We start from the raw sequence: 14276 nt of genomic DNA, 5'->3' as shown, positions 1-14276 counted from the left end.
AGGCTGTTGTGGAAGATGCACTGGAAAGATGGCAGGATGCCCCTTAGCCCGGCCTCGCTGTGGCTTTGCAGGTGGCAACTTTTTCAGTGGGATTTTTTGCTAAAAAAAAAATATTAAAAAAACCTAGGTAAATCAGCCTCTCAAAGAAAGGAGCTGTGTGTCTGGGTTCTCCCTTCCCCTACGTGCATTCATGCCCAGGGGTGTCTGTTGCAGTGGTGGTGTGGTGGCCTCCCACCCCTGCAACTTGATGCGTTGTGGGAGATGCCACGCTGTCACTTGGACTTCGGGTCCCTCTTCTGCCCAAAGCTGTATGCCCTACCTGAAGTAGCAGAATGTAAAACTGGGGCCAGCAGGTTATCTGCTTAATTAGAAGTGGTTTTAGAGTGAAAACAAAGGCCACGCTTCGTCAGTCTTCTTCATCGGTGACTTGTACGTTCCTCTGTTGTTTAAAAGCCCAGATAATACAAATACCTGCATCTGATGCTTCTCACCCAATTTTAATTTTAAAGAGTGATTACTTATTTTAGGAACTCCACAACTTTATGAGCAGATAGGGGAAATACACCTGTAAGCTGCTGGTGAGAGAACATTTAAACGCTGTTAAATTAAAGAGGGGGGAAATGCAGTAAAGTACTGCCGTGGCATTGGCTTGTGAAACTGTTCTGCTGTTTATCATCTCTTCTTTGGACTTTTTCCTGCCTCCTGCTTGTTCCCACCCTATATAAAAGGATCACGGTTTCAAAACTGACTGTGTGCAGGCGTATTTTTTGGCATATATAGAGAGAAACAGGGATGTCTAGCGCCATTGATTTTGCACACGTGACTGACCTGTTTGAACGTGGTAATATAGTTAAGTCTTTCAGAGAGTTTTCCAAAACGAAATAAGCTCAAGCTAGGAAAAACAGGATCTGCCAGGCTCCACTATCCCAAGTAAAAATAACTAAGTAAATAACCAGGAAGTCTCTTAACTCTTAATGGAATAACAGCTTTGGTGACTGATTTTGGTTATCAGATTACACTCTGGAAATAACTTCTGCACTATACTTGCAATTGGCTGTAAAAGAAAAAGAATACAGTGCGCTAAATTTAGCAAATAAGATTAGAGTTAATATTTAATCCCAGAGACCTTCTTCAGGCTGTGGAAAAAAAATAGCAGCAGTTAACTGTCACTAATCTTATCTCTATTTCTAGCATGTGTTTGATTATATAAGTTGTAGTGTTAGGAACACGCTGGCCGAGTGAGAAGTTAGTAGTTTGTTTGCTACATCCTCGGGTTTGTTAGACAAACTTCAGGGCTGAAATGGATTTCACACATGCCTTTTGACTGCAACAGCAACACTAAAATGTTAACAAAATGGGTACCACATTGTAGGGCTACTACAAAACAGTATGTGAATAATGGATTGATTTGGGGTTCTGCAAGAAACAGTCACATTTCTTCTATGTTTCTATACATTTGTTTTAAAGTAGTACTTGGTTTAGGATTTGATATTCAGCATGTGAAGTTTGATTCAATTTTCCTTTCTTCCTTCCCCACAAAATGGCTAAATAATTAAATTGATGTTTGAAGATTAGAGATGAGGGGTTTCTAACTGTTTTTAGGTATCTGGTGATGAATTTAACCTGAAAATCAAAATACTAAAAATACAATCCATAATCCTAAAAGCAGCTTGCATGCTTCACAGAAAACCCATCAGTACTCCCATTGATTTCAACAAGACTACTCAAATGCGTAAGGATAATAATCTGCGCCTGTGCTGTTCCGTCAGGACTTCTGTGTTCTTAGTGGGTCTGAAAGTCTGACCATCTAATTTACCCCCAATTCGGTGGGATTTAGCAACTAATGTTCTGCAGATCTCATTGTATCCCAGGAGGGGAGGAGGGAGCTCAGCCCTCCCACGCCACCACTAAAGAACCTGTTCTTTGAATATGCCCCAGGTACTCTTTATTTGAAAAGAAACAATTGCATGTACATTTGCCGTTGAACTTTGGTGCTGTTTTCTAGAAGATCATTGGCACTGTGCCCTCATTAACCCAGAAATTAGGGCTGGAAAAGCCTGCCGAATTATCAAAGCCCACCTTGCCAGAAGAAGGTTGTGCTTTGTTAGTTTTGCTTTGCAGTACTCAGACAGAAAGTATCCATCATCTTCCCTGGAAAGCCTTATAAGATGGCACTGAATTCGTTGTTAGGTAAGAATCAGGAAAAAGTCCCTGTGTTTTTCATTTCTTCAGTTTCTTTTCACTGTGATCGGCAATAGCACCCCGTAGCAAACTAGACAATTCTTCTCTGTTCTTGATGTTACTATGCATCAGATTACTGTAAACATTCTCTTGCTCCATTTTAGATATTGCCTTGCCAAGTTTTACATTCCTGCATGTTTACAGTGATCTTTCCTTGCCCTTAATCACTTTTCCCCTCTTTAAATTGAACTCAGATTTGCTGGCATTTTGCAGGGGTTGACCTTCCCCACTCCAGATGCAGCTTTTCATACGGATGCCATTCAGAGCAGGGTTACCAGACATCCATATTTCCCTTGGAAATAACCTTTTTTTTCCCCCCATAAGAAATATTGTCTGTGCAGAATCGGAGGATTTTGTCTGTTTGTCTGGGATTTTCAGACATCTGGAAGTCTGGGCAGCCAGCTAATGAGCATGTAGTGATGAACTCTGCAGCACACAGCGAGTCCAGCCCATCCACAGAAATGTCAGACCTCTGCATGTGCTCTGAGGCCACGTCCTGTATGTTCAAAACAACGCAGAGGCCTCCACGGAATGCTTGATCAGCTGTCACGGAGGAGACCTGATACAACAGGGAGCCAGAGGGAGTTCACGCACAGTGCTGTCTCCCATGGCGCCTGTGGGTGTGCATACAACTGCATTTAAAATAGAATTTCTGCCCTAGAAGTCCCTTACGAAAATGCGATGTTTCTAACATGGAAGTGAGCTAACCCTCCTCCTAATTTTAGAGTAGTGCGTCCCCAGTTCTAGAAAAACGCTGTGCTAAAAACACTCTATATTTGCATCTGTAATGCTGCCTTCTTTACTAGTATTTCTGGTTGCTGACTCTCATCTCAGCTTCTTATTCTCCCATCTGACAGTGATCAATATTGTTTTCCTTGAATTAGACAGTTTTTCATTAATGATACAATACCAACCAAAGAAGAGGGGAAGGCAGAGAGTATAACAATGATACAACTTTTTCTCCAGAAAGAAGAAGCTTTACCCAGAATGCATCAAGGAAATATAATGAGAGGTGATGAAGGAAAATAAGGGAAGGAAGATTTCCTTACAGGGAGGTTTTAAGTAGAGTCTGGCAATGATTTCCCAAAGGAAGTAGTGGAAGTCTGGTCACTTAAATCAATTAAAACTAACCAGAGCATCGCACTCCACTGGACTTTGTAAGGAGAAAAGCAGTGTCAGACTAAACTAAAATAGATTTTGCATGCTTATTTTCTGCAGGGCTGCTGTCTGTATTTTGCCAGTAAATTCAATATGGCTAATGCTGATTAACAACTCTCTTGACGGTCATTATATCATTGCATTATTTCCAGCCTGTTCCTCAGTATCATAAACTCATGAGGGCACGGACATACGAAACACACACCCTGGCTTGGCTAGCTCAATCTGAAAGAGAAGCAGCAGATAAAGGGCTGGAGAACTTTCTCTCACCTTAGCAGTGGTCAGGCTTGTTATTGACACAAGCTGAATTGAGGTAGACCTCCATAGCACATGCTGAGCATGGTGTACCTGTGGCAGCATAGCGGGGGCAGGAGCTGCACATGGAGCCCTGGTGCTCGATCTCTTGGGTTGCTGTAGAGCAAGAAGATGTGCCAGATGGCTTAGGTAGGGCTGCAGTACCCGTGTCCTCTGTGCACTAGCTGTGCAGAAGGGTTTTAATACATACAAGACCAGCTGCGGGCAGGAGCAAGACAAAATAAAATGATTCATCCTTAGACTTGGCGGGATGTTTGGCATGTTGCAAGTACACAAGAGAAGTCCTCTCCTGACCTGCCTTGAAAGATAAGGCAAAGCAAGCCTCCAAGAAGCTGAGATCTTTGCTTGGCTTTTCTTGTCTGTGTGGGCATGGTTGTTTTGTATGTACGTTTTACCTTTTCTCTGCGTGGTTTTCTTGCAGCCAGTCAATTCCATTTAAACAATAGAAATGGGTAGAAATTGGAATAAGGCAAATTACTGGAGGGCAGAGAAGCAGAGGCTTAGCATATGAGCTTGGACAAGGTGCCCAAGTGGAGATTTCCACAAATTGACCTGCCTACTTAAACATTAAATTATATGGAAAATAAGGTCTAAAAGCAAACAAATCTTGGACATATGGCATCTTATTTACAGTAGGGGAAAAAAAAAAAACCTGAGATTGTTGCTGGCATGTGTTTTACCCATCCAGCAAAGGTCTCTCTCACATGTAAATGGAGACTGTTATATCAGAGAAATGATCTGTTTCCTTCTACAAACACAAATCAACTTGGTTTCACTAACTGTTTTCACTGGGATGCATCAGTCAGGTCAAATCATTTCAAAAGACTGTTCTTACCTCTTCCTACAGAAATGTGTGTGTGATGGTAATACACGTAGCTTCGAAGCCTTTTCTTTCCCAATACGTGGTGCTCATAGCCATCCTCCAGCGCCTCCATTCCAGCCTTCCTGCCAGAATGCATCAGACGGGGCCGGTCCCAAAAGCTGGTGGGGCTGAGGTAGGGGACCCGCCGTGGGAGCCAAATCAATATTTAGACAACTTCAGGCGACAAAGATTGCGCTGGCTTTCACACTTGGCAGCAAGCTTTGCAGCCATTTCTTACCAAAGTTATTGTTTGTGCAGTTTCAAGCATTTGCACTTGAGAGATTCCTCCCTAAGGGCAATGACAAGCGCCGGGTGCTTGAAGAGCAACTTTCCCCTTCTGAATCTGAAGATTGTGAGAGTGAGGGAAATTGTGTCACCGGGTAAGATCTTGTAACGAAGTCAAGAAGCACGTTTAACCAGCATTTTCATCATCCTTCACTTGAGGCATCTGCCAGGCATCGTGCGGAGCCCACAGCTCAGTCTCGAGCTCTGCTTCCGATACATCCAGCACAGAACAGCTGTAACAGCTGTCTTGCTGCTGTCTGTTATCACAGTGGTTTATTGGGAGCTAAGACCTGAGTCAGCGTGGGAGACAGCCTTGCTGTGGGCTGATGTGAGTCAGCCCGGGGCTCTGCCGCATGCCTGCGCTGGGGCTGCGGACAAGCAGGTGAAACCCTGGCCCAGCACAGAAAATTATTTTAATTTGCTTTCCAGTCATTCCACCTAGTGGCCAAGGGACACAACTGCCAGGAGAGCTGGGTTTGTGCTCCGGAGTCCCTCCTCATCAAAAGGGACCCAAAAACCCCAGACGGTATTTATCGCTGTTCCTACAGACCTACGCTGCTGTGGAGCTTACAAGATGTGTAGGAATACGTACGCCCCCACACTGAAGATCTTATCAAAGAGAAACATGGGCCTGCGAGTAGCTCATTAAGTTCTCGAGCAATTTTGTTAATCAGGCTGCATAGATAAAATGCAGATAGGCCTTTAGTGAGCTGATAATCTAACAAATAGGCAGAAAGTGTAACACTGATAAAGCAGAGATCGGTTTAATAGCCAGCTGTAAATCTAGGCAATTCTGTACCAGAGGCGTATTGTAAAACAGGAATGCGCAAGTGTGTTAGTATGTGCATGAAAATGCACTGTTTCTTAAAATAGCAGATACAGCAGTAATATTATGTATGGAAAAGCTATTGGGAGCAATTTTAGAGGTGTTTTAAAATATTTTTCTCTCCATCAAAGTCTGCACCAGTTGTGGTATCTTCATAATCCAGCATTACAAGTGCAGATCTATGAATAACAAATGCTTGTTTCTGGAAGTCAGGATTTTCCATAAAAACCTGTAAGCTCCACCACTGGTCCTGAGGCAGTGTAAGGAATTTATAGACTTTTCATTGGATTGAACCAAATTATTCACTGAGATTTATGTTAATCACACATAAGACCATCACAAATTCATGGCCTGATGTCTCACTGACCTCTTGAGCAGCTTCTTGCTAAGTGGCGTTAATTCAATTGGAAGTCGGGGAAAAGCAGCACACCTTCAGGGTATCCCATAGCTACTGGGTAGGGATATCCTTCTGAGGAGCGGGGAAATGTGAATTTTAGTCCCCACAGCCTAGGGAAGGGACCTGGCTTTCTACTTTCTAGGCCCTTCTTCTGATTTCTTGGCCATTTTACGAAAGGGGACAGCAGTGCTTCCTCTTCTTGTTTCAAAAGAAGAAACTGATCTGGGAACACCTACCAGAGACACCTACAAACCAGAGGGAGATTGCAGACTGTGCATCCCAGCCTCACAGAGGCATGCAGGTGTTTATGTGTTCTGAATCCCAACTAGGTGACTTCCCTTGGTATGCAAAGCACAGGGAACTCAGATTTATGAATACCGCTTGCAGGCAAGGCAAAAAGGTGTCCTGGTGAATCGAGACTGAAGTGACTTGCCAGGGTCATGTAGAAGGTGTTTGGTGGAGCAGGAAATCAGTGGTGGTCTCCCAAGTCTCAACTTAGTGGACAGACCACTGAATCTGCTTCTTGTGGAGAAACCTTTATGCTTGATGGTGAGTCCTGGTTTGGAAGCAGCCTTTCACTGCTTCCTGAAGAATAGATTTTTTCCAGTATCTTTGTTTCCTGCCCATTGCGGAGAAAAAATGCAACAGAAATTAGTGCCATTGCACTTTTGGTCAAAAAGTAGACAATATCTATAGTTTACCATGTGGTTTAGCAAGTTATTTGATAGTTATATGTGAAGATATCACTGTAAAAATCTGGGGGGAGGAAGTGTGTATTTGTTAATATATGATACGTGAATGTAAAATGTCATGTAGATGGTATGATGAGAAAAAAGGACAAGTAGTGGTGCGTAACTCAGACCTGGAACATTTTGCTGGAGATCACTTTCCTGGAAACAATTGTTACTCTTTCTGCGAAGAAAATGGTGGGAAATTATGTATTGAGGTGGGACTTGGAGTGATTTGTATCACTTGAACCATGAATATGGATTTCTTTTCTGTTAGCTGTATGTTAGACTCACTAAAATCAAGAACAATATGAGGAGAATAATCGCCATGGGATGGAGGAAAGACCTGTGCAGTCATTACTTACCTATTATTTGTTCAGCAATGGCTTGCAAAAATCTGAGAAATAAAAAAAGGAACCAGTTTGTTCTTGAAAGAGGCAAAAAGGTGTTTTCTGTTGAATTTTTCCATAATTTTAAATGTTTCCTTCCCAAAATACTTTTGGTATTTAAGGGGTATCTTAAGCTTGAAACGACTGTTCACCAGAGCGTCTGTCAGGGCAGAAGAATCAAATTTTAATTGGTGCTTTCAGGATGGTGGCCTGCATCACAGTTAAAATAAGATCCATCCAAGAATTAGCAGTGTCTACACCAGTCTGTTTTTTTCAGTCTTTTGTTACAGCAGAGGCTTACTTCATAGGTCTTCAAGACATTTGGGAAAAACAGTGCTCAGCTCAATCTGTACAATGATGTACAGGAGCAACAGAAAGGGAGCAGTGTTAGTTACTGGATGTAGCATTGTTGCTGACGTGATAGATGAATAACTGGTACTGAGCAGTATTTATTTCTGGTCACTAGATCTGTTAAGTTATCTAACTGCACGATGAAGGACTTGTGATGATAGCAGTAGCTGGTGGTAATGCTGGCAATTTCTCTCTCTTTTTTTGCAGGTCACTGTCAGGGGTTTTGGTCCATTGTTACAGTTTGCCTACACTGCTAAGCTGTTACTCAGCAGAGAAAACATCCAGGAGGTCATCCACTGCGCTGAATTCCTGCGCATGCACAACCTGGAGGACTCCTGCTTCAGCTTCCTTCAGACACAACTGCTGAACAACGAAGATGGCCTGTTCCTGTGCAAAAAAGATACCACCTGTCAGCGCATGCATGATGAGGAGAACTCGGATGGAGACGAGGAGGAGACGATGGAATCAGAGACGTCAAAAATATCTTGCCCAAGAGAGAGGATGCACCAAGAGCCCTTCAATTTTGACACCACTGTTGCTGGAGCAGACAAAGGTGAAGGGATGCTGCCTGACTCTGACATGCTGAGAGACAGCAAGGACAATTTGGACAAAGATGCAGTAACACGGTACCCTAGATACAAGAAATACCAGCTTGCTTGTACCAAGAATGTCTACAACACATCACACATCAGTACCTCAGGTTTTGCAAGCACATTCAGCGAAGAGAGCTCTGGAAATGGCCTCAAATCAGGACTTGCTATGGGGCAGATAAAAAGCGAGCCTCAGAATGAAGAGAATGATGAAGAAAGCATCACACTTTGCCTGTCTGGAGATGAACCTGACATCAGGGATAAAGAAGGGGATGTTGAAATGGACAGGAAACAGCCAAGCCCCACTTGCGTCGACAGGCCAAAAAGTGGATCCTCTCCTTCTTGCTTGCGGTCTTTCTTCAACAGAACAAAAAGCATAGATTTGGTTGGCTTCCCCAGCACTTCCCAACAGCACTTTGGCAGGAGTCCAGCATGCCCTTTTGAAAAAGGGACAACTCAGGGTGACCACAAAACTGATTACATCCCTTTCACAGGGAACTATGGACAGTCCCATGCCATGCAGAAGGATGCTTCCAACTTCACAGTGGGATCGCCACTCAGGGGGCCCGGCTTTGAAACTCTCTGTAAGCAAGAAGGGGAACTGGACAGGAGGAGTGTTATATTCTCTTCAAACGCTTGTGACCAAGTAAACACTTCGGTGCATTCATATTCTGGTGTGAGCAGCTTGGACAAAGACCTCACTGAGACTGTGCCAAAGGGTCTGTGGGCTGGCGGTAGCCAGTCTCTCCCCAGCTCTCAAACCTATTCGCACAGCGGACTGACAGCTGATCACTTGCCGGGAAGGATGCGGCCGAACACCAGCTGTCCGGTGCCAATTAAAGTTTGCCCTCGCTCTCCTCCTTTGGAAACCAGAACCAGGACCTCCAGCTCGTGCTCTTCCTACTCGTACGCAGAGGACGGCAGCGGCGGCTCTCCCTGCAGTCTGCGTCTTTGCGAGCTCTCCTCTTCCCCTTGCTCCCAAGGCCCCCGATTCCTGGCGCCCGAGCACCAGGAACCCGGTGTGGTGGGGGATGGATTGTACAACCCAGTCCGAGCCCAGATTAAATGTGAGCCATCCTATGGAACAAACTCCAGCGATGAGTCTGGGTCATTCTCAGAAGCAGACAGTGAATCATGTCCTGTGCAAGATAGAGGGCATGAGGTAGGGATTTAAGATAAGTACATATATCACAGTTGTTGTGACCCAATAATCGCTCCTTGATTCTCTCAAATGACTTGGCATTTCCCCAGCACTTTGTTTATAGAGGCAAAGAGTAACTTCTATTTATTCCCTCATCAGCTGAGTGCGCATGGTTGACTTCACGTAAATAGGTCTGCTTGACCTCCGAGGTGTTTGGTGCTTATCAGGATTTGGGTATGGGGCAATAGCAAACTGTTGAATGACGAAAGCACATTGATGTGCTTAGGAGTCTGCTAGCAGTGTCCTGGCCTCCTTCCTCCCTCGCCCATGGCACAAAGCACCGTTTCCCATCCTTAGTTTGCCGAGGTGGTTCCAGCTCCGCTTGTTATTGTTGCTGGTGTATTTGAACAACCTCAAGCCGTGCCTTCGCTGGCACTGAGGGTCAAGCAGCCTGCACCAAGAGCCCTTGCTGCCTATCGCTAACAGCCTGAGTAGAGGAGGCAGACAGAGTGGGAGGAGAAGGAGGTGTGAAATTAGTTGAACAGTTGCATAACTGGCCACCCTCGGCTGTGGGAATGGTGTTCAAGTCATCTTCCCTGTGTGGTAATGGGTTTTGCCTCTGTTAAGTGACAACTGAGATGATGTTTCCTGCCTGTGACCCCACTTTGTTTGGTGGCATGCTCTAGCAGCTGTTGCATAAATGGTCTCAAAGAGGAGTTATCCTTTAATTTCCAGGACTATTAGGAGAATGGCAGGAGGGATTCGGGGACTGGAGAACAAGCTGTGAATTGTTGTGCAGCTCTCCCGCGAGAGTGAAGAGAAAGAGAGCCCACGTTAAAACTAGAGATGGGCTAGCTGGAGATGCTGTGGTGATAACTGGCTAACTGTGATCAAATAAACTGTCTGTGTGAAGTCACTAGTTTGAGGGGAGACTTAAATCATGGAGAAGTGTTGTGGAGCCCAGAAACTGAAAAAAGACTAGATCTTTCATTGGGAAACTGCATGACCTGGACAGCATCTGGCTGAAGTGGTGTATCTGGCTCTTCTAGTAACGCTGAAGTGCTCCACTGCGAGCTTGTGCTTCAGCATGAGGAGCGGCAAGTTCAAGTTTGGGGGGTTGGTGACCCTGCTCTGGCAGAGGGGTTGGACTAGATGATCTCCAGAGGTCCCTTCCAACCCTAACCATTCTCTGATTTTGTGATTCTGTGGGTTCACGTGTTGTGAGCTCCCAGGACAGAACCAGTTGGACTCAGTTGTAGGCTAGGGATGAAAAGAGTGAACTGTATTTTATCCCTCAGTCCTTATTCCAGCTACATCCCAGGCACTGGAAGATACCTTCCAGACAAATGTGGATGGTTCCTTTAGTTGGGTGGTTTTCTGCTTAGCTCTAAGGAAGAGCTGAAGAGCCTGGGGTGCCTCTGGTGTCCATATCCCTGTCATGCTGCACCTGTTTGATTTCAGAGGACGATTCTTGTTTGTCCCCATGTCCTGAGCCAGGGACAATGCAGAAAGGAGAGGAGCCTCCTTGGAAGGCTGCCTGGGATACCACGTGTAGGACCTCATTTGGGAAGCCCTATAGCAGAACCACTCTGCTTGGCAATACCAAGGTTACTCAGTGAAGTCCTGCTTTTATGAGGGGCGGAAGGGAGCAGGGAGTGGGAGCATCGGATCTCCACCCACGTGTGCTGCTTGCTCAGCAAGGGCTAATGCACAGCGTGAGGCAGGGAAGAGGGCGGGAGGTTAGCCTTTTGGTGTTTGATGACTAATTAGCTGTCATAATTGGCTAATTGAGTGGAGATGCTGCAGCAGAAATGAGCCCGGAAGAGTCAAATGGGAAGAGTATAGGGGATTGTTGGTGGTTTACCAAAAAAGTGTGCAAATGTGAGCAGGAAAGCATGGATGAGAGGAGGGACATTTCATGACAGGAGCAAGCGGGTGGGCTACAGGAGGTTGTCTCAGTGTGCCGCTGGCGGGCAGATGTGTCTGGCTCTGGGGCAGAGCTGGGAAAGGTTTGCTCCCCTCCAGGTTTTGCTGCTGGTTTCCTCCTGGGAAGATTTTCAGCACTGTGCTGAGCAAGTTTTCTTCCTGGGACTGCTGATAAGGCTTTTTTTTTTGCCTTGTTATTTTTTTTTCCTTTTTTTTTTTTTTTATTAGGACTACTAGGCATTAAAAATGTGGTGAGGAAATTAATGCTCCATGAGGTTGCACTGCACTATCCTTAGCAAGCAAAGGGTAAACAGATCACACCGGTGCTTCAGTACGGATTTTTCCTGAAAAATGAATCGTAAAGATTCATTTTTCATTGTAAAGGACATTGCAGCCTCCTTGAACAATGTTGTATTTACACAGCGACTTGGGGTGTGTATCCTGCAATCCTGCAAGATCCGCTGCTGTGGAAACCTCAGAGAAGGGTATGTTAAACCAGGCAGTAGAAAATATCTAACGACAGCAGGAAGTTATTGTATAACTTGCTCTACCTACTTGTAGCAGTTTGGCTGCCATTAAAACTGCAGGAGAGACTCACAGCAGTCTGAAACGGACTGCTTTCAGTCCTTCGCCTCCCCTTAAGCTGCAGGGAAGTCTTTATCCATTCCCGAAATTGCTGGTTTGCCCTTGCTGTCCTGACGACTTCTCAGACGGGTCCTTTGCCCCCTGTCATATCAGATCATACAGTGTTTGCTGGGCTTCTCTTCAAAAAGCACCTGATAAGATAGCTGGGGGCAACGCACAGGCGCTCACCCCTCCAGAAAGCAGCCGCACAGGCTCTTCTGCTGCGGGTGGGCTTTTGTTTGGGTGGGATGGCCTGATGGGAATAAGCCTGATAGACTCTGACCCTTAGTTATCTCACACAGCTACTCAGTTCCCCTGGAATTTGGACCTTGTTAGTCTTGATTTGGGTTCCGGAGTGCCGTCGGTGCCAGAATTAATGTCACAAAACATCGTTTACCTACATATTGATTGCATGAGAAGTAGGTGAAAGGTTTTTTCTATTTGCTTTTTTAGGGCACTCTGCTTTCCCGCAGAAGGTTGCTGTTTGGGGGCACATGTCCAAGTTGTTGGGTGCTAGGGCTCAGCGTGAGTGCCTTGTGGGTGAAGGTGACCCCGCTTTGCGGCCAGCCTTCGTGTCCCATACAGGGGTGCCAGCTGCAGTCACAAGTGTCAGAGAAGGTGGTGGTCCCCATAACACCGCTGGTAAATTCTCTCCAGGAAGTCTTTGCTTTTCGTTTTCCTTCCTGTTAAGGGAGCCACCCAGAATCTTCTGAGACTTCCCTTTCTTAAGGCTTCATGATAGAAGCAACAAGTGCAGTGTGGGGTATCCCTGTGTTACGGAGTTGGAGGAACAGGATCTGCTGGGACTTCTCAGAAACATTTAACAGTTTGTGTTGCTCTTTTCACCCAGGTCCCTCAGGCCTCCACAGGTTGTTAAAAATCAATTATTGGGATATCGTACTAGAGAGAAGACTTACGCTCGGTGCTTGCAGGCAGGTTCTGACAATCCTTCTCAAAATAGCAACAACAAAACAATAAGCCCTGAAATAATGAATTGCTGAGGAGGAAGTAGTCTGTCAATCTGTTAACCTACTTAGGAACAGAAACTTCAGCACTGCCTACTTTTCTTGATACTCATTTTCTTCAGCAAGTACCTATGGGGTTTTTTTTCTGCTAGAAAACTTGTAAAAAACATGGTACTGCTAAACGAGTTAAAAACAAATCTCAGCTTAGTCTAGTTTGATGAGTGAGTTTTCTTAGCAAAAAGAATAAACAGGGGTAGAAGGAGGTAAGAGGTGGAGTTTTCCAAGAGCTATTACCATCTAGAGAATTGCATTCAATGTGTCTTTCATTTATATTTCAAAAGAATTTCCCGCCTGGGTTAGTGACTCACTTTTCAAAGGAAGTTTTCATAAAGGCAGAGCTAATGCGATTGGACCATTGAGGATAGTGTAGGCAAATAACCTTCAGTGAGATTCCAAAACCCTCCATGTTAAGTGACAGGCAGCCACCCTTTCTCTGTTTGTCTGCTGATACTTAGCAAAGTCAGAGCACCAGTAAAAGGGGGTAAACCAAAGTTGCCCTACCAGAAATCTGCTGGAGCTGTGCTGAGTTACCTAAGCTGAGTCTTCTTCACTGCTTAATGTTTCTACTCAGTGAAGTGAAGTGTTACATAGAAAGAAGGACAAACAAGGAAAATGCATGTTAAGGTCTTAACTTACTTTTGTATGTAGTTCCTCCCCAGAATTTGGTGATTGGTCACCCCAGCTTTCCTGATCTTACTAGGTTCATAAATTTGAAAATGAGAAAGTTATCTCCATAGTCTTCTCTGGTGGATGTTCTCCTGACCAGGATCCTTGGCGGCGGCAGCAGAGCACTGGGAATTGTGTTAGGCAACATCCGGTTAAATGGAGTCTTGTGAAACATCGGTCTTGCAAGATAGACTTCATGGCAGTTTTGTTTTCTTTCCTCTCTTCAGTAGGAGTGGTATCCATGCTTATAGCAGAGAATTACTGGATTACAACAGTGAGAGCTTTCCATTACAAGCTTGAAATTTCAGGAAGGTCCTTTTAAATGCTGTATTATTTCATCGCAGCCTACAATCAATTCTGTTATGCCCTGAGCTGAAGCCCCTCCTGGAGCTCTTGAAGGACCATTTCCAGTTCTTGTATTTTTTCTGCAAAAGCAGATTTTTCAGAGAAATACTGTACTTTATGCCCACTCATGTAACTGCCTGATCTGCCCTTCTCAATTGCACCTACGGCTTCTGTCGGGGTTTCTGTGCTATCCCTGTTCACATAAAAGCCTCTTAATGGGCAGGAGTATTGTATTGTTGTGCCCTTTGTAGGGCTGGAAGCTGGGGACGCTACAAGCAGTGAAGGGGAAGAGGTCAGCCCAGCATTTTAAGCTGATCTGAATACAAGTCCAAGTCATGGGCTAAAGGATGAGAACTCCATCTGCATCTCCTGATTGTTGGGTTAGAGCCTTCCGCCATGGACCAGCC

The 14276-nt window shown here is 44.9% G+C and overlaps 1 protein-coding gene across 1 annotated transcript in view; it reads left to right on the top strand.

Annotated features, from left to right (window-relative positions):
* Window positions 1–14276, top strand: part of BACH2 (BTB and CNC homology 1, basic leucine zipper transcription factor 2) — a 149218-nt gene that overhangs the window by 122265 nt on the left and 12677 nt on the right. The window contains exon 5 of the mRNA XM_009887506.1: window positions 7760–9304. Within this exon, the coding sequence (XP_009885808.1) occupies window positions 7760–9304 (1545 nt within the window). The remainder of the gene's footprint in view (window positions 1–7759; window positions 9305–14276) is intronic.

Source organism: Charadrius vociferus, unplaced genomic scaffold (genome assembly GCF_000708025.1).
Source record: "Charadrius vociferus isolate BGI_N301 unplaced genomic scaffold, ASM70802v2 scaffold185, whole genome shotgun sequence".
Classification (NCBI taxonomy): domain Eukaryota; kingdom Metazoa; phylum Chordata; class Aves; order Charadriiformes; family Charadriidae; genus Charadrius; species Charadrius vociferus.
The sequence above is the reverse complement of the archived record's forward strand: the minus strand, read 5'-3'. Positions and strand labels throughout refer to the sequence as shown.